The sequence below is a fragment of the Haemaphysalis longicornis genome, unplaced genomic scaffold, assembly GCF_048455015.1.
Source record: "Haemaphysalis longicornis isolate Haplotype H1 unplaced genomic scaffold, Haemaphysalis longicornis Haplotype H1 scaffold_1, whole genome shotgun sequence".
NCBI classification, from domain to species: Eukaryota; Metazoa; Arthropoda; class Arachnida; order Ixodida; family Ixodidae; genus Haemaphysalis; species Haemaphysalis longicornis.
In genome coordinates this window covers 422,529,357-422,550,408 of record NW_027526203.1, presented here as the reverse complement: position 1 = coordinate 422,550,408, position 21,052 = coordinate 422,529,357, and the positions used below count along the sequence as shown (strand labels likewise).

Here is a 21,052-nt window from a genome sequence, read left to right as displayed (position 1 = left end):
CTAAGCGCTAAGGCAGCGACGGCGGTATGCTCCACTTGCAAGAAGGATTATTCGACAATGAAAGAAGAAGACGTGCGAGGCTCGGCTAAGGCGCGCGTTCACCGTGCATGCTGTTTTTCCTCCGGCTCGAATTTGTGCACCGAGTCCGCCGTGGAGTCCACAGTACGACCATGGCGGAACATGGTGTGGGGAGAAGTTGAGGGTCACACGAAGACAACGTGGAGAAGCTTCGCTCAGCGATCGCTTGGCAATTTCACCAAACACGTCCACGCCTGCGTACCGTCGGGCACAGAGCTGGCTGCAAGATGTGAGTGCCTGCGGAGAGCATGCGGCTCTCGGGCACCGTCATCCGGCGGCCATGCGCCGTAGGTAGCCCGACGTGACGGCATGCAAGCGAGCAGTCCGGGCGTAGATGTCCGCCCGGAGCCTCAGAACAGTGTAAGTGTCCTGCCACCAGCAGCCGCCGCCGCCGAAGAGGAGGGGCCTTCGTGGGACCCGCGTCAGCGCCGGCAGCGGTTGCGCCGCAACCTGATCGTCCTAAGCGCCAGTTCGTTCCTCGTCAACTCGGCCTTCCTGTCGCTGAGCCACCTTCAGACGAGCGTGCTAAACGTCGAGAGCGGCCTGGGGACTGTGTCGCTGAGCGCAATCTCATCCTCGTTCGTCCTCTCATGCCTCTTCCTGGCCCCATTCTTCATCAGCGTGGCTGGGCTCAAGATCACCATCGGCGCCTGCACGCTGCTGTACACGCCGTACTTCATCGCGAACTTCTACCCACACTGGGTCACTGTGCTTCCCACGTCCTTTGTTCTGGGCTTTGGTGCGGGGCCGCTATGCACGGCCAACAACGCGTACGTTGCAGAACTGGCCGCGCAGTACGCGGGCCTGCAGCGGCAGAACAACGAGGTTGCGTTCGGCCGGTTCTTCGGCGTGTTCCTCATGTTCGGACAGCTCTCCCAAGTGTTCGGCAACCTCATCTCGTATATGGTCTTCGACAGCGGCGCCACCTCCGACACTGCCAGCGTCACCGAGGAGGCGAGCAGCGCCAAGCGCGCGGGTTGTGGCGTCAACTTCTGCCCGCAGTCGGCGCTCCAGACCAACATGACGGCGCCTCCGGTGACGAGCCGCTTCCAGCTGTGCGCGGTGTACACGGCGTTCGGCTGGATTGCCGCGCTCGTGGTCTTCCTGCTTCTCGACCCTGTGGAGCACAAGGCGCAGCGCCACGACAAGGCGTCGCTGCCACTGCTCATGATCACCATGCGGCACATGAGGAACCCCTACCAGATATTCATCATCCCCCTGACCATTTTCAGCGGACTCGAGGTCTCTTTCATTACGGACGACTTCACAAAGGTCGGTCATGTTCCCCGAGCCAGCCCCATGCTCATTGTCTGGCTTGCTCATGCCTGCCAGAATACTTTGCACCACAGGCCGCCAGGCCCTTGCTCGATTTACGTCACATGGTCTGAAGTATTGAGTTGACGGGTAGCGCAGACCTCGGAGCAGGTTTAAGTAAGTTTCGTTTTGTACTGCGATTGTAAACAATACGACACAGACAGTGTGACTCAACTCACTGTTTAACCTCAAAATGATCTACATCTTGACCAATAAGTATAACATTTAAGCACATGATGGGAAAGTATTGTGAAATCAAAATGTTTTCTAACAGAAAATTCAATGGGGATTTTGATCCCATTCAACAACAAACTTAATCTTCTGGGAGTTGGCTGTGCGAGAAAATGTGTAATGCCGTGGCTAAGACGAATGGGAACAAAGATAACTTAATCACTGGGGGGGTGGAATGTCTTATCAGCATCGCACTGCAGGACATTTACAAATTTAAAATTATTGGTACCGAAAACGTTGAGTTTCCCACTGATAAACAAATACTACGAAATGCTGCACATGTTGTGTAGCCAATGTTAGCTCACGCAGGTTTTAGCCGCGCAATGCTGTCGACAAATGTAGGTATTGCAAGGACTCGAGGCCAAAGCCATGACGAAAAGAAAACTGAGCACCTGCTACAGCTTGGTGTTTCGCAAGGTTTCAGAAGATTTGCACTCACGCAATGTCGATGGTGTGTCATTTCAATTAAATATCATCCTTTTTCTAAAAGCGAAGCTTTCTATGCCTAACGAATGGCGCCAGAACTCACTGCAGGAAAGCCAACTTCACACAATCGGTTTCACGAAACGATTATAATGATAAGCGAAGGCACATCAAACGCCTCAAGAAAAAAAAAACCTTTCCCGTGGTCGAAATCGAACGTTGGAGCCTCGCGTTATGAAGCCGACGTATATCCTACTGCGCCATCCCAACAAGGTCGAAACAGTTTGGATTTGGACTTACTCTTTGACTCAGGTTGCATGGGAGAAAGCTTCGCGCTGTAACCATCTTTCTCTTAAGAAATGGGCTCTGATTTTTCAAATTCGGTTACTGAAACACCGACTGTGGTGGTTAGTTCAGTGGCTAAGGAGCACCACTTTAATGAGCCAGAGGTCGCGGGTTCAGTTCCCTGCTACGACAGAAATTTTCTGCTGGAGGCGGTATACGGCGCGCCTCGTCGTGCAAGCAGGTGCAACTTCGGCGCGTAAAACGTCAGTTTAAACTTATTACTGGGAAAAAAAAAAAGCCATTCTGCACACAATTCAATACTTCCTTGGAATAGCTTGTGGTCCTTTTTTGATCAACCGAACCGTCCGAGATACTTGTAGTTAGCATTAAAAATGCGGTTGTAGCTAGCGAAGATACAAATTGACATACTACAGGAAATGGACAATAACCTTCAAGTAGACGCAATTTTCTTGGATTTTTCTAAAGCATTCGATCGTGTCAGCCACAACCACCTACTTGCTAAGCTATCATCACTAAACATCCCTTCTAACCTGATATCATGGATCGAACACTTCCTAAAAGGACGCACGCAATTCACTTCGGCTAATGAACACAAGTCATGTCTAACCAGCGTATCGTACGGTGTCCCGCAAGGTGCAAGCCTATCTCCTCTGCTTTTTTTTTTTTAATATACATAAATGACCTGCCTGCTGACATTACAGCAAACCTAAGGCTCTTTGCAGATGACTGTGTATTGTACCAAACCATTCACGCCGCCGATGATCATTCTAACCTGCAATCAAACTTAGACAGCATTTCATTACGGTGTACAAAATGGCACATGCCATTAAACCTAACAAAATGCAAATCACTCTTATTTTCTCGGAAACATGCCATATATCAATACACCTATAACGTCAACAATATACCGATCAGCTCAGTCCTATCATATAAATACCTAGGGGTTCACATGACGTCATCGCTTTCTTCGTCAACGCATATCGACACCATTTCCTCGGAAGCGTCACGTACTCTCGGATATCTTCGCCGTAACCTTAAACTTGCTTCTCAAGAAATAAAAAGACTAGCCTATCTAACATTCGTAAGGCCGAAACTGGAATATGCACCGGCCATCTGGCATCCATCACAAGCATACCTAACTGAACAACTTGAATCCATTCAAAACCGCGCTGCACGATATTCAAGTCATGTCAGCGTCACTGCCCTTAAACTATCTCTCTCCCTTCCGACCCTGGAATCACGCCGCGTTATTGCTCGCCTATGCCTCCTCCATAATTTCTTTTACCGGCCAGAATCAAGACACACGCTACTAAGGCCGCCTCACAGAATATCAACCCACTTAAATCACACTTGCCCATTAGCTCCGATAACCGGCAGAACGTCAGCATTTGTTTCGTCATTTTTTCCTAACGCTATTATTCTATGGAACGCTTTACCCGCCAACATCGCCACATGCACCAATAACAAACAATTTAGAGATAAGCCTCCGGGCCCTTAAGGGTATAATAAATGAAATGAAATGAAATGAAAGGAAATTTCGTGCAACAAGGCCACAGAGGTGCGCTCTTTCGCGGCATCACTGTGGCTCATTTGGAATTCGTTATGGGAGTGTCAAAAGCGACCGCTGACCCCAGATCTCGGTTTGTTTCGTTGCTCGAGTTAGTTGCTACATTGTCGCCGGGATGGCAGCGACTCTCACGCACCATTTCCACCCCGCCGGTAGCTACTGTCGCTAGTGTCGCGGAGCAACCCTCAAGTGGGAACGATTTCCTGATATTTCAGTAATATGTCTGCGTAGCATAATTGGCTTAATCTAGATTTTTCCAATGGGCGCAATATATTTAAGAACTTCTTTTTGCAATTTCCTGTATGCCTTTTTTTTGCCCATACACTGCCCATATGAAAACATTTAGCGGGATTGACGCAGTAAAATAAAGTTACGGGGAATGCTTAGAACTTTCTAAGAATGTGAAGGCGAAAGCCTAGCTGGACCTTCTGTTGATCTGCTGTTGAACTTTCCGTTTAAATTTTCGGCCGCGCCCGGCACCACTTGACCAGCCCCCTGGACAGAACCCTCCGAAGCTCGTTGTTCCGCTCGCTCGCCATCGCCAGGAGCCTCCGGTTCACCCCCGTCGGTACTTTCCCCTCTCGAGGCAACTCATACTGCACGTGCGGCAGCGGCCTGCCCTCTTCCGGCGCTGCGGTTTCTGTGCCTTGCGCGTTTCATGAAACATCGAGATGTGAGGCTTTCGCCTTTAAAATTAAGGCAGGCACAACTCCAATTGAGCGCAACGTATTGCGAAGATTTCTATGTTTGGTACTTGTATGACACTACGAATCATGGATCGGGCAAACGTTCGCGCAGAGCCATAGCTCGTTGCAGACGTTGTACAAGGTCCCCATGGGACGTTAGTGACGGACTCTGAAGTTGCCATCCGCCGCCGTGTAGGTGTGCGCAGCCGCATTTGGGCGGCTCTTCGTTCGCGTATGGTGTTCCAAGTTCGCTGTAGTATGCGCTCCTCGAACTTGGCCTTGGTTTCCAAGTTCGCTGTAGTATGCGCTCCTCGAACTTGGCCTTGGTTAGCAGCTTCTTCAGGCGGGGCATTTTGGCGGGTATCAAGCTCATAGGGAGACATCTGTAACGCATTTGCACTGGCGACCAGAAGTGACTTCACCAACTGTTCCCTTTCTTCATATCCCCTTTATCATCCCCCTACCAGCACCCTCGGTTTGAAGTTGAAATTGCCCCTTCCCTTCCACTTCTCTCGAAGCACACCCAGGGAAGCTTGGAGCCTGAAATCTCTGCATGCTCTCCAGCTGACGCGGTGGCTGATTACCGCAAGTGACCGCGCGACTCAGACTAAAGCCGCCCTATCTCTCCCGCTTCCATCCCTCCCGTCCCACCAACCTCTTCCGTACTCTTTCTACCCCCTCGACTGCCTCGCGAATACGGTTACAAGCACGGTGATATCGTGGAAAAATCCTAAAGAGTACTCCTCATTAAAAAGAGAAAAATCCAAGATGAGCTAGCTGATTTCGTCGCCTCCTATTCATGACACGAGGTGCTTCTTTAAAGATACGCAAGCTGTAGCTGGCGCACGCGCTAAATGCGGGTGCAAGAAGACGCGCGTTATAACAATGGCCGAGAGCAAAGCGTTGATCGAAATTATTTTCTCTTTAAGATGGTCTGAATTGCTTCTGCCTCACGTCATGTATGGCCTTGCATCCGACGTTGCGAGGGCGCGTTTCGATATGCCCTTTTTTGGCGGTGCAGGCGAGTGTCTTGTGCTATGTCCTGCGCAGGCGTTCATCAGCTGCGCCTGGAGTATTCATTACGTGGGGCTGTTCTTGGTGAGCCTGGGCGTGTCCGGGGCGCTCTTCTCTCTCATTTTCGGCTGGCTGCTGCACCTGACCGGCCGGCCGCAGATCGTGCTGCTGGCCGCCGTGGTGAACGTGACCATGATCATCCTCATGCTCACTTACGAGACCGGCTACCTGCTGCTTGCGCTGCTGGTAGCCTCGGGCGTCTGGGGCATCGCGGACGCGGCCTGGACGACGCACATTACCTGTAAGCTGCCCTGCCGCACTCCCAAAACGGTGTTCGTCAATGACTTAGTGCGTTGGGTCGTTGAGTTTCTTGCATGGAATCTGACGCTGTCAATGCGACTCGCTTGAGGCCGTCCGTCTCACTGCGTGAATTATGGGAAGACTGCAGATGTCCATTAGCGTCGTAACTGGCTTGGATGAGAAGATTCGTAAAGTGCAGCACAAGAGTGCAGCACAAGTTCAACGAGACATGCCGAGTCGTCTAGCTCGAGTCTTTTTCCGAGGCACTAGTCTCTCGAGCCCTGTCCCGCCAGGCGGCAGGGCCCGAAGAGTTTTTTCTGGTTAGTGGCGGGAGCTCCGTGCACCCTTCATTCTAGGCGCACCCGAACAGGGATGGCCGAGAACTCGTGCAATGCGTTTACCGACGAAGTAGGAGGCGCACCCCACGATGAGGTGCCTCAAACACACTGAGCGGATCGAGTATGAGCCCCCCCCCACCTTCACCCCAATGTTACAGTGTACTTGAAGTTCAGAGGTGTGCCGTCCGGGTGCGGTAGGAAGCGGGGGGTCCATTTTACGATGAAAATCGGTATCGACCACCTGGGTTGCTGCTTATCGTATGGGAGCTGTCAAAGCCTTCGCAGACGTGGAGACGGTTTCGGCGGCCGTGCTTGGCGCGTTCGCTGGCCATTTGTGGTAGTTGTTTTTTGATTGATTGATTGATTCATATCTTTATTGGAGGAAAGGGGAGGGCCGGAGGCCATGCATGGGGATTGGTAGTTGAGGGATGGGGGAGCAGCAAAGGTCTTTGTCACACAACTGAATGTCTCTGAGCACTCATTTTAATGTTGATAACGCTCTTGTCGGGATGGCTAGTCACCCCCGGAATACACTAATCTCGCAAGGCCACTCTGTATACCATAATTGCCTAATGATGCCCCTAACGACTTGCACTGCTGCTTGTTCTAACTGTGTTTTAATACAGCGGAAGTAGATCGTTTGCGCCCCAATGTGCATACTTATCGCCACTCGGGACATCGTTGTCCCCTCTTAGTTTTTCGGTAACCCACCGCTGTGGCTGAGTGGCTAAGGAATGTGCTGCTGAGCACGAGGACGTGTGTGCGATAGCCGCCCAAGCGGCTGTTTTTTTCTGATAGAGGCAAAAAGCGGAAACTCCCGTGAGTCGATATTTCTACATTAAACCGAACCCCTGCACTATGGCGCGCTCATAGCCTGGCTAGGTGCGGGTCTGCGCGTAAAACCACATTTTAAATTTGGGTTTTTGTATTGAGTCGTCTTATTTTAGAATTTGCTGCTGATAAAGCGACTTAGTGTATAAACAAAACTGGATGATATAAAACTTCGCTGTTGCAAGTGTAAGTTCCCGCTCTTGCCTACAATAGCCAATGCAATGGCACACATTTAAAGATGCGGCCGAGTCAGTTATGCTTGATGGGGTAATTTTGTTGATTAAAAAGATTGTAAAGCAGTCTTCTGACGTGTTTACAAGCTTGTAAGCTCGCCAGAAAGACAGAGGATGCGATGACGACCAAACTCCTGCGATTGTTCCGTAAATGCTTACAGAACAAGGTCAGCACGTTGTTATTAACATCACCTTACAAGCCACTTACTCTTGTAGAGTACGTGGCCCGTATTTTTCTTACCCGTACCCGTATCGCACCCGTCTTGTATTCTACCTTACAGGTAGAATACAAGACGGGTCGGATTATAATGAGTGGCGCATTCATGGCCTTACGGTGCGTATACACTTTGCATCATCCACGTTACCTAGTCTCTTTAAATATGTCAAGTTCGTGAACATCTAGGAGGCTTAAAGCACACGTGACGTTTTCATCACGGTGTAACGGTCTTATTATCTCGGGGTCCCAGTTATATTTGGGGGCTGTACCAAGTTGCAAAGCGAGTGCATTCCATATCGCCAGAAACTGGACTGGTGTTGGGCGATCGTTATGTATACCGGTGAACTTCCTCATTATCCCAAACAGATTCTCCAGCTGTTTGCCACTCATATGAGGTCGTATTTAAATTTTTCTTCAGGCAAACATAGGCAACAGGATCGAGTGTTGCCTGAAAGGCCCCTCTGAGGCCCTCTGGTATGCTTGAACTCAGGGGCCCATTTTTTTTAGTAAGGTGCCCTAGACTACCTATCCAGATGAACCCTATCCTAAGCTTGTGTGCCGACTGAGGTCAGGGATTCTTATAACACCAGCGCGTCTGTGAAGGTGACATCACTCACGTAATATTATCATCAAAGACTCGTTGGCCATAAAATTGTTTTAAATCACCCATCAATTTCCATGCATTTCTCTGTGCGAGTGAGAGCGCATTCCAAAGAAATCGGGTTCTCTTTAATGAGGTCGACAAAATGGCTACTATCAACATCACTGCGCCTGGTAATTTGCCTCCTGTCACTTATGATATGCCAATAAGTCAAATGTACAAAACATATATGCGCCTAAGGAAATACTTCGGGGACATTTTTTTACATCCACGACAGAAGTACCCATGCGCTACTTTTTTATACTGACGCCTCCAAGTTTGCTTCCATTTTATCGTGTGCTGCACATCGCCCCAACAATACCAGCAGAAAAACAATGAACACAAATACTAGTATATGCATTTGCATCAGCAGCACGCCGCGTTTTGAATGGGGTGGAAGACATTACACAGTTGCATTATTTTTATGGACTCCTTAAGCAAGGTATCCGCTCTACATTCAGGAAAACAAACTAAAAATGGGATTTTAAGCAGTTTCATATAATGTCTGCCTATCCTCTAAAATTGACCTAAACAGTGTCCTGGCTCTCTGGGCTCAGCGGCATTCTGGGGCATGAAATTGCTAATCAGAACGCCGGCGTCGGAGCGCAGATGTCCCGCAGGTCCCCAACCAAGAGGTGAAACAGCAGGGGCCTCGGGATGAGCCCGGAGAAAACGTGGGGCACACGAACAGGCAACGAACTGCACAGTACAAAGCCACAAATAGGTATGTATGTCACAGAAGAACGAAACGAACCCACTGAAGTAGCCATGCTCCGGTCACACATATGCTACAAATGCACACCTTTTAAAATGCAACACAGCCCCCCCCCCCCCCCCCTTCCCCCCCTACCCCCTGGTGCGAACAGTGCGGACAACGACTTTCAGTGACGGTTCAGGGTAATGTCTGGCTTCCGAAGATGAAGCGACGTATCGCTTTACTGTACACCTGCACAATACCATTACATGCTTCATGTCTTTTAGCTGTTTAGCTGGCGAAACAAGACAGTGCCCTTTAACCTGCCTCAGGGGTGTTGAATTTTTAAATCTCATGTCGGGCGTAACCGCAGACCTCCTCAGAAAGGCGGCTGGCACTGATGGTTCCATTGCCGCAGCTAGGGCAAGGAACATGTCTTGAAGTTCGGGAGGCCTTTCACGCCTTACCACCCCTTCATGTTATTTGAGGACCTGTCCCCAGGGGTGGGGTGGGGGGGAGGGGGGTGGAGGCGGAGCGTACATCAAAGAAATGCACACTAATAGGTCTTTTCAGGAGCGATCTGCGCACGCGCTACTCTCGTACCCAGCACTTCCGCGCTGCCGGTCCGTTATTCTCGCATGGCGCCTCGGGCAATGTAAGCCAACAGGTGCCGTCTCGGCTTGCTACTTCGATAGAGTTACTAATATAGCACCCCATTTTATACTCCGCTCTTTCGACAGCTCGGGTTGAGTTCGTACACCGTGTGCGTGCGTGTGCTCGTGTGCGCTCGCTCGCACGCACGCACCCGCACGCACGCGCCCGCACAGGCACGCACGCACATACGCACAAACGCACAAAAGCTTACAAATAAGAGGAGCAAACACGTTTGAGGCTCACCACACTCCGAACACATGGCTAGCGAGTAGCAAAAACAAAATAAGTAAAGGAAGAGACGCTTTGCCTCTACTGCAGATTGATCTCTGAATTGTGTACCTGGTTCCGGGGCCTCTATGTGAAAGGAAATGGCGATGAGTGGGTGGAGGGAGGAATCAAGCGACGAGATCTTAAGGGGGCGTGCTTGCCCGACGTTTTTAGTGCGGCGTGGTTGCCGTAGGCAGAATGGTACTGGAAAACGGCCCATTGGGATCAATAAGCACAAAATTACTTCCTATCGTTATTTCCTTTTATTATCTCCTTTCATAATTATGCCGTCTTCACATTTTGGAATAGGGACCGTATGCACGCATATATTAACCCCTTTTAGGCACTTCGCACTCACACCATCAATATTTCAGTTGATATATCACTGACTTGGCGCTCTTTTGTCTTTGCTGCCTCCAGCATCCAAGCGCTTATGGCTTAGGATGTGGAGAGTTTTGGAACGGAGCTGGTGCATTCACCATTCGTGCTCTCTCATCGCTAAAGCGCATTCACCCTTAAAGGTGAACTGAGCGGGCGAGACAAGGACCTTGTTTACATGGCTGCGACAGAAGCACACACCCGTCGAATGATAAACGCAATCGGTGGCTCTTTCGATCACGGTTTCCGGTAGCGGGGCATTTGGTTGGCGTGCACATCGCACTTCGCTGTTTTGCCTTCATGCGCAAGGGGCTATTCTTTAATACGTTTCGCAGTGCCGGAGATTGGCCGTCCGATCACTGAGTGCTTTGTCGGCGGCCACCAAATGACAGCTAGTTAGAAGTAGGGCGCGGCGTGCCCACCGCATCCGTCATCAGCGGCGACTGAAAACGACTACTCATAGGCGCGCCTCTTTTCCGCACTCCCGGGGTCGTTGCGTCCGATTCCGGCGTCAGATAGGCGCTCACCTCCGGTCGCTGCGTCGCTGTTTCCGTTTGACCGCGATGACGTCCTTCCGTGGACGCTTGATGAACGTGGCTTATAACCATGGCTGCACCCAACGGCTTGCGCCCACGGAAAATCACTCAATGAGCCTAGTAACGCTCTCGCGTTAAAAAAGTCCCGCTTAAAAACAAGCATTCGCCTTCCAAAGGTCGTTGTCCTGCTACGAGACACAGGGCTAATTTGTTGATGCCATTGATAAGTTTTTCGGCACCTTGTGGTGTTCCGATCTGTCTTTGTGTGACTCTTTGAACCTTTCAGATGTATGGCGGCAACAGTACTTTCCTGCTGTGTCCGGCACGTCAATTCTAGTCTGCTTCAAAGATAGCTTACTCTCCTCTCCAGAAGCAGTCAGGCAGAGGGCGATCAATTAAACTGGTGGATTGTTTTATACGCCGAAGCTACACCTGGGCTATGAGGCGCGCCGTAGTGGAGGGCTCCGGATTAATTTAGACCACCTGGGGACCTTTGACGTGCGCTGAACGGGGACCATGAAATCTTCGGGCTGGTGAAAAGCACGCCCGCACTTTGAGCGAAAAAAGCGTCTTATTCTCACAAACGCATTGACGTAATTCTGCAGGGTTTTCTTTGTCGAGGCACCCATTTTTTTTTCGTTGTGCTGCAGGAACCTGCTGGTCGCAGAGGCTCCTCTCCTCCTTCCTTGGTAGCGACTTCGACATGTACCCCGGCGCATCAGGAAAAATCGCAGTAACAGCATCCTTTGTAAGCAATGGTTACCCCGTAGAATCTCCACGAGCTCACCGTGTGCTTTTGTTTGAAACGGCCGCTGAATAAACCGAGGTTAAAAATGCATCCTGTAAACAGTGCTTCCTTCCTACAGTGGCTTGTAAGCCCTCTTTATGTTGCGAAACTTCAAATCATGCGGGTCCAGCTCGACAGACACTAAGAAAAATGATCGTCTCTCCTCACTCAACCATAGCCCGCTGGTGCAACCTGGCACGAAGAAGCCCAAGTTCTCTCTCATATCCCGTTTCCTCTTCGTCATTGCGCTTACTTAGGACCTCCAAACAATTTACGCGCCTGAAACCTGCATACATTACAGATCCCACACTGCTTTCAACAACCGTGCCGCTGACGGGCTGTCTACTTCTAGCAATAAAAATATTCCAATGCGCTTGTACCACGCGGAAAGATGACCAGTCGGTTCCCCACGTTTCGTCGGCAACGATGTCTTTTATTTACTGCTGTGGACGTAATCTTTACTAGGCTCCTTGAGTGGAAGCTAGCGTCTGCAGTCACCGTGGGCACCAGCCGTGCTAATCAAGCGTCCGCGAAAGACGTCATCACGGCCAACCGGAAATGACGGCTGCAGCCAGAAGGGAGAGCTTGTTTGGAGCTGGAAACGGGCTCAGCGACAACTGGAGTGTGGAAAGGAGGATGCGTGCCGGTACGCTCGCATTGTACTACGGCAGAGAAAAAAGAAAGGATGGGGTATTTCAGCAAGTGGTGCGCCTGCGCAGTGAAGTTTGTTGTCCCTCCGTCGGTGCTCGCACGGACCTCGGCAGACAGTCACCAGCCGTTCCCGGAACGGACGCCATCACACCAAAGCGCCTCTCCAACCGGAAATTCCGGATTCAACATTACGACACCTAACTACACAAAGTGTACAAAACGTATGCTATCAAAAACCAATGGAAAGGTTAGATTATCACCAGAAACGAATTAAAATGCGTCCCAATAAATAACTAAATTCAGTAAATAGCGTATAATTACGCGAATATACAAACACTTTTTGAATCTTTCGCTGTCTAGCACCGCCTCAAGCGCTGCCAAACGATGTACTGCGCCACATGGCCAAGCGCCGGTGCCGCCACGACGCTCACAGAATACACATTTCGAAACAATGAAACTGTCTCGTTTTTACTCATGCTCAGGGACAACACGCAGCCGCAAGCTTTCGCTCAGACAGAAGCATTGATGTCCCCTGTCTTTCATATTTTGAATGCACCAGTTTATAAAAAAAAGTCGACTCACTGCAAAGATACACGTATTTGTGAAACACAGGTGTGCTGTATGGGTAGTGAATATGTGTAGTGGTGTTGTTGTGGGCATAAATACAGCAGGGCGATGTGTTGATCGTGTAGTGTAACGCCGTGCGAAGTTAGCAGAACAGCAACGACAGTGACCGCCTTGTCCGTCTCTGCTCGTTGTTGTATGTGTAGTGCGTGTCCGTGTTCGTGTGCGTGTCTTGGCTTGGAGCAAATTGTGTGATGTGTAAATGTATTTGCTAATTAATTCGTATATACATGACCACCTTTAGCACAACTATAAACTTGCTAAACCAAGAATAACCAGGAACCACCAAAAAATAGCGCCCGACTCTCGCACTAATCTGTGATTGTTAAACGACGCTACATTTTTTCATTCCTACCGAAAATGACTCGTGTGCTCCATTGCTTCGCTTTCCGGACGGCACACCTGTCAATATGCTCCTGCACTGTAAAAATGTCAGTGGTATCTCCATACCAAGCAGGGCATATAAATCTTTGGCGCTCTCCCGGTCGGCAGCAGTGAGTTGAAGTTGAATTTGTGCAGATTGTACGTGACCAGAGTGTAAAGTTGGGCTTGTTGGTGATGCATTCTTGTAGGCTTAGCGCGAGGCAGACAGAGGACGAGACAAGAGATGGGACGAGGACGAGCGCTAAGTTGTTCGTCCTCGTCCCATCTCTTGTCTCGTCCTGTGTCTGCCTCGTGCTTAGCCTACAAGAGTGTACATGACCCTTCTATCGTTACACAAGGTTGGTCAATCGGCGAACTCGTAAAAGGTGCTTCAATATACTATTTACCGTGGATATTGTTGAGACCTGCAGGCAAAACAGAATAAGAGCTGCACTACTTTTCTTTGTTTGGGGAGGGGGGGGGGGGGGCGTTTGGTCAGATTAAAGCACGTCAATTCGTGGTTGGCGTCAGGTTTGTAGCGAAAAAAAAAAAAAAAAAACAGCAGCACTGCCCGAGACCATGTCACACCGGCAAAATCAAATTTTGAGCCAAATTCGTCTGTTCTTTTTGGCTTGAGTGCAAGTTCACTGGGCGGTGTTTTTTGCCTCTATAGATGGGAATAGCCTTGCACGCTTTCAGGCTGCGCACAACCTTACGCTATCGGTTTTCCCCAGGTGGCCTACAGTGCTAGGATGGGTGCTGTGGGCCCTCGGGGACGTGTGCGGGGTGCGCTGCGAGGGCTTACCGTCATCTGGCGCTTGCAGCGTAGCGTTCCTTGTGACGCAGCCTTCTACGCCGTGGCATTCTGGCAAAGCCCCGAGGCAGCGTTCGCCAGCTACCATCTTTGGCGCGCCGTGGGCAACATCGCGTCGCTGAGCTACAGCAACCTGGTGTGCACCGACATGAAGCTGTACATCCTGCTGTGTCTGCTCACCGTGGGCGTGGCCGGATACTTTGCTGTGGACGCCGAAATAAAGCGCACCACGGCCGCAACGTTGCCGCCGGCCACCGTGGTCAGTGCCACCGTGACGCCCATAATGAGCGCGGCGGGGCTGCAGCCGCTGACCGCGGCATTCGACGCTTCCGCCGGCATCCCCGTCGTCATACCTGCGATGCTCACGTCTAATCACCTGGTGGCGCGTTGAGTGACGCAGCGGCGATACAGGACCGCTCAGTAAACTGACCATGTTTGCCCGTGTGATATCACTGTGCAGCTATGTACGTTTCTCACCTGTCTTGCCCACTTTGTTAAGCCCGGTGTATACTATTTAGTACACGCGTGCTAACGCGTGTCATGTTTGTTGTAGTTTAGATCTGAGCCTCGGACTGGCTCTTTTCGTCTGTTTTCTGTGGTGAAAGTAGGAGGCGACAGAAGCTAATGACTATTAAATATATCTAGTTTGTTGCTTATTTACAATGCAGCTTTGCTATTCCATGTGTTTATTTAAGGTCCAACATACCCGTCATCTTCGGCACAGTGGCTGTAACGTAATAGCATTTTTCTCACGGGGGTCCATATTTTGTACCTCTGCTGTTCCTCATTCTCTTCATCCCTGAGGCCACATTTTGAACATAGGATGTATACGAGCCTTCTCTTGAAAAAAATTACAGCGTCACATTCCATCGAGTGGCACGCAGGCTGTGCACGCATACGGACAGGCTGCACCTCTGTGGTTTGGGAGAGGAGACACTGGAGCAATTGGCAACCTCTTCTGCCTAGTCACAAAGGGTGCAGCCTGCCATCCATGAAGCGTGCTCTTGTGGTGTTGGCGTCCTCAGCTGATTGCTTTGCTACTTTGCCATGAGTAGAGGTAGGTAGAGGAGTTCGTAAAATTCAAATAAATGTAATTATGTTCGTAGATGCGCACGCAATACCTCCACTGGGGAGTTCGTAGTAAATTTAGGTTGGTGATATAATCGCGGCAAATGCTGGGGACCAAAAAAAAAAATAGCTACATGGACGGAGGGCCTGTGTACCCTCCTGCGTCAGCTGGACATGAGTGCACCTGCACGTGTTGTTTGAACATTTACCAACACATTCTGTGCTTCCTGGTCTTTGTCAGTATGATCAAGTTGCCCTAATGATTGGTGTTTACCGAATCACCGCCGTTGAATAAGCAATCATTTGGTGCGAGGGGGGGTCCTTTATTGTATCTTCGTCGGGAGTTGGAGGTGGTTCCAAGGCACAACAGCGGACATATGTATACCACGTGTCCTATACCCCTGTGAAACTGCACGGTTACTCAAAGCAGTACTCAAGTCCGCACACCGCCTTCTATAGTACCATCGGTTCGATTTCCAGCCACTGAGGCTGCATTTCTGACAAAAATTAAATCCACTGAGGCCCGTGTTTACGAGCTTTCGGCGCACGTCAAATGTCCCAGGCGCTCGAATTAATCAGTAGCCCACCATTACGTTGGCTTGCTTATTGGATGGCATAGTAATGCTGGAGAGTTGCATATGTTACTGTTGTTCTTTTTGCCTGCCTTTAGTTTAACCCGAGAGTGTTTCTAGGGTCCTTGAGCGATCTTCCGTGGGCGCTAGCCGACTGCAGCTTCGGTGGTTACCAGCCGTGTTCGCCAGCTGTCCGTGTAAAGACGTCATCACCGCCATGGCGAAACGACGATGTGGCAACCGGAAGTGAGCGCCAGCCGGAACCTGGAATCGGGCACAGCGACAACTGGAGGGTGGGAAGGAGGAGGCGTGCCAATACGCTGACCGCCAATGCTACTACAGACGAAAGAAAGGATACGTGATATCTGTGCTTTGAAGTCGGTGGAGCTCGCAAGGTGCTTGGACACGGTCGTCAACCGTGCCCCGAACTGACGCCACCCCACCAAAGCGCGCCTCCCACAAAAACTGATGCCAGCGCTAACATTGCGTCATGTGACCACAAAATTCAACTATATCGATTCATGAAAATAAAGTTGAATTGAATAGAACCAACTCATTGGAAGGCCCAAATTACCAGCTGAAACGAATTAAAATGGGCCCTAATTGTAGGTATACCCAGTAATAACGTCTAATTACACGAGTCTGCGAATTACTTTTCGAATGTCCCAAGGCCCGTTGACCACCGTGAGCTCTGCCAAACGATGGATGGCGCCTCACGTACAAACGTGGGCCCTTCCACTACGCTCACAGAAATGCACTTCGGAACTCTGAAACTGTCGCATTCTCACTGAAGCACAGCCGCACACTTTCGCGCCGTCATCTTAAAGGGGCCGTGCATACAAAATAACAAGTTTGTTGTCATCTTAAAGGGGCCGTGCATACAAAATACAAGTTTGTTGTCATCTTAAAGGGGCCGTGCAGACAAAATACAAGTTTGTTGTCATCTTAAAGGGGCCGTGCATACAAAATACAAGTTTGTTGTCATCTTAAAGGGGCCGTGCAGACAAAATACAAGTTTGTTGTCATCTTAAAGGGGCCGTGCAGACAAAATACAAGTTTGTTTTATTCGAACGATTACGTCTTTTATAGTGCCCCCAGCGCATGTCCAGCAGGAAACGATGCCGTATTCACTGAGAAATTAATCAGTTTAGCTTATTTTTATTCTCCTGCCAAATCGCGTGTTTTCGTGACGTTTGCCATGAAGTCATGAACGCGGGTATCCAAACGGAATTCCAGAGCGTCATTAGGCTCTGCACCCTTGTTGGCCGTCAGTTTTCCCAGATGGCGCTACCCCACTCTGCCGCGGACCGTTGTCCGCCGTTGCGTTGTTTTTGACCGTATTTCCTCCTGGCTTGTTTTTGTTACGGTATAAAGTAATCGTTTCGTGAAACATGAGGTGTGCTCGGCTAACAGGGTCACGTAAGACAACGTCGCTTACGCCAATCGACTAGTGTCGTGTAAGGCAACTCCAAAGCAACAGGCGTAGTGCAACAGGCGTAGTGCGCCCAGTACCAACAGCAGTGCGCATCGTGTTTACGTGCATTTTCGTAACTTTCATTTTTTACCCCAGCATTCTTACGGCTGTAAAATGAATATGCATTACATTTAAGAGCAAATAGCTCGTTCGGCAAGCTTATAAGCCCTGCCTAATTTGGGTTTGCTTTTGCCGGCCTCAGCCAATCGCACCGCTGGGCATATGGCATCATAGGTTCTGTTCCGGAAAATTAGCTAGTGGGTCGCATGGCCATTCCCTTTCTTCCTAATTATATAGCTTATTTGAGCGAAGTGTGCGTTAAAAGTGGTGTCAGTATGACTCTAACGAGGCAATCTTTCGAATGAACCAAACTTTTGTTTTGTCTGCATGGCCTCTTTAAAACGCGCAAACGTTGTGGCCCTGTGTCTTATTTTTCCTCGACATTTTTTACTCCTTTTTATTTTATGATTTAGATGTTACTTTGCTTTTAGAACTGGTTAGGACGACGATGTTATAAATACGCATCGGAGCCTCCCCAAATTGCGTCTTGGCAAGGGTCGACCCCCGAACCAAAACGACGACCAATAATGTTTTAATGTGAAAGCCTTCGATCTCTGTTTCAAAGTAGCGTTCTGAGGTACAGACAATTGGTGTGTGAGCCGGAAAATGAGAAGAGCCATGCGGGAGGAGAGTTCTGAGCAAGGGCCACGGAGCGCAGTCAGAGAGTTGAGGTAAAGGGCAACGGCGACGCAGTAGGCGCGTGAAGGGAAAGGGCAACAGAGGCGCAGTGAGAGCGACCTCGGGCGGCGCTGGGAAGCGCGCCTCCGTGACGTCGGCTTAGGGATTCTCGCATTTGTCGTCTGTTTCACTCGGGCTCGCTCTCCCTGCTGTTTCTTTGCACTCCGTTGTCGTCTGATGCTCGTCGGCACCAGATTTTGCGTGTGCGTAACTTTTTATCATAATATTAGGCTTAAAATAGCATACACTAGCTCAAGGCGTGAGTTAATGTGAGTTAACTAGCTCAAGGCGTGAGTTAGAGTGGGCTAATACCACTTCATCTAACCTACACAGAAATTATGCACTACAGAAAAAAGCTATTCGTATTACAGAAAATGTTCCATATCTACAGCACACAGCACCACTCTTTGAAAAACATGCGATAAGGAAAGCGTAAAATATATACATATTCAGACTTGTGTGTGCCTACAAAAGTGCCGTCCAGGGAAGGTTGTACATGTTTCTAGAGCATGCTCATCTCAATATACATTACCATATACATCCCCGACGCTACAGACCACCATGACAGATACCATTTTCTCGTACTACGTGCGGAACGGAACGAATTCGGCACGCATTACCCGCTACACTAAACTACCTGGATGGAAGATGCATCGACATCCTAAACATGCCTAGTAAAGGTATTTTTGCATTGTTCTTGTGAGGAAATTTGCCAGCTCAAAATGTCATTTTTGTTTTTCCCAAGCTAAGCTTTCATCACCTGTTTCTAAGAATGTATAATGCCTGAAAATACTTTGCTGTACCACAAGAATCCTGACGTATACCTTGTCACGGTGCACACTTATTGCTTTTGTTTCGTTTGTTGTCTGGCTGTTCATTGCTTATTTAATGCACTGTTGTGAGTTTTATGCCCTGTGTCACTCTCTAAAATATTGCTTCTTTGTAAGGCGTGAGGCATTTGCGGTATATATTGCGTGCGTGTATATATATATATTATATATATATATATATATATATATATATATATATATATATATATATATATATATATATATATATATATATATATATATATATATATATATATATATATATATATATATATATATATATATCTTTTACTCCACTGATGGGGCGTATGCTTCGCTTCACGAGTGAGATGCATATCATTTTGACATATTTTAAGGTATATTTACATGCATCATTGCGGTCTTATCGCGTTGTATCCTCAGTAAAATTTTTACTGTGTACTTTTAAGCGAATTTTACAAGCTGTATTTTGTTTACCTTCTTCTTTATTTCCTTTGTTTTTCCTTTTTTTTCTTTTTCTTATTCTTGAACCTGCCACTGCTGTTTCGGGTGGATGGGGTTTCGTCAAGCTGCGAAAGTGCGGCTTTTTTTCCGACCACCTTTTTTTCGTTGTATATATGGCGAAAAATAAACTTATTTGATTGATTGATTGATTGATTGATTGATTGATTGATTGATTGATTGATTGATTGATTGATTTAAAGTATAGTTTTGGATACCGCTACGGAAGAAACATTACCGGCGTCACCCCATTCCTTGCGAAGCCGGTCCTGTGCGGAGTGCGAAGAGTCGGAGCTATACGCCTCGAGCTTCGCGATCGCTCCGCCCCCTGCCGCCGCTACTCCACGGCGCTTACGGGATGTCCGCAGCGCAGCTGATAACGGCCCATGCAGTGTTTTGGTTCTCTTTCGCTTCTTTTTGCCTTTCCGCGCCCTAAACATCATGTTATTCTGATGTCTATACGCAAATAGTACGTTTAGGGCACTTTAAAAAACAGCTGCGTCCTGATTAGTGTTGTTAGAGTGCTCAAACGCCGACAAGAGCTAACCGGGGACGCGGTACTGCGCGCTTCTTCGCCGCTCTTACGGGCGTCGGCGACGGCAGCGGCATATCACCACTGTCACCTCCGAATATCTCAGGCGCAAGTGAATTCTATTGACGCCTCGTTTAAACCTGATATTGACACAATGATAGGTATGTTTCGTTTTGCAGCGCGGACAATGAATTCGGCCTTGTTTTGAACGTATACGTCGTCCAAAAATATCATTCGGGGAGGTGATTACCTATATACCTGGCAATAACTTGTGCGTTTTATAAAAATAGAGGACACGCGAACATGTTAAGTATATTCCAAGTCTATGGGTCGCTAAATATGTGCCCACTCCCGCCTGATAGAACGGACCAAGGGGAGTTAATGAAACCACGGAAAAATGAATGGTCTGCCAAGTCCGGAAGCAATGTAATAGCTCGTGCAAGAATGAAAAAAAAAAAAAAAAAACAGTGCAGCTTCGCAAATCCTAGAGACGTTCGACTTAGTTTATAAGGTTGCACTCACTAGAGCAACTAGATGCGAAATGTACTGATGTTTTCCAAGACAGGGGAGGAGGAGGAGGGGCGCTTAACTATCGTTGTGTACAAATGCGGAGCGAAATCAAGGAAAGGCCGTTTTAGAAAATTACACACAAGCTGAGCGTTCACCTTTATTTTGTTTTTCGACTTTAACGAACAGCGGATCACTCGGCGGACACATTTTTTGAAGTACAGTAAGGAAGTTCACAAGCGATAAAAGGTGTCGTTGGATTGAGTGAGGTCCCCTGATTTCAGTTTTGGGCTAAATTCGGCAGGATCCCTGTTTCATGTGATGATGCTTCGAAAAAACGTATAGTCACGGCCGCGGATATGAGCGGAGGATTATGTAACCGATGACTGTTTGGGGAAGCTCACCTCGCGATAAGACGACCCAGCCGTAAATTCTGCTGACTCCCACGTGTAATTTTGCATTATCAATATTACTTATTGCGTGGAATGACTGTGATATTTATGTCACATTGGCTTGTTCAGGGTAGTGATCAATATCCGAGATATGAAGCATAACTGGCGGGCTGTCAGGTATGAGTTCTCAGCTAGAATATGAAACCACACGAAACCGATTTACATTGCAGTGTAAAGCCGTAGAATAAGCATCTGAACGAACGCTGCTTACGGAGTTACTGTTAGTAAATTTCAGGGCAGTGTAATCACAATCAGATCCATGGATATCTGCCGGTTTCGTGACGCCAGCTTGTGACACACACCTGGCGCTTATGCGGACCGAATGTACCACAGTAAGATCGCGTCAGAAGCATTTACACTCTCGTAAACGCACCACGTTTGCGAACAGAGTGACTGCTCCACATAAATATGTATTTCCAACGCATACAAACGGAAAATATCAGTCGCGAACGT

The 21,052-nt window shown here is 48.7% G+C and overlaps 1 protein-coding gene across 1 annotated transcript; it reads left to right on the top strand.

Annotated features, from left to right (window-relative positions):
- The first annotated feature begins 233 nt into the window (after positions 1-233).
- Positions 234-16,374, top strand: LOC144161853 (protein unc-93 homolog A-like). The gene is made up of 3 exons (XM_077692440.1): positions 234-1,350; positions 5,656-5,920; positions 13,832-16,374. Exons 1-3 carry the CDS (start codon positions 388-390, stop codon positions 14,335-14,337), a joined length of 1,734 nt encoding a protein of 577 aa, XP_077548566.1. The 5' UTR covers positions 234-387; the 3' UTR covers positions 14,338-16,374.
- Positions 16,375-21,052: the final 4,678 nt, after the last annotated feature.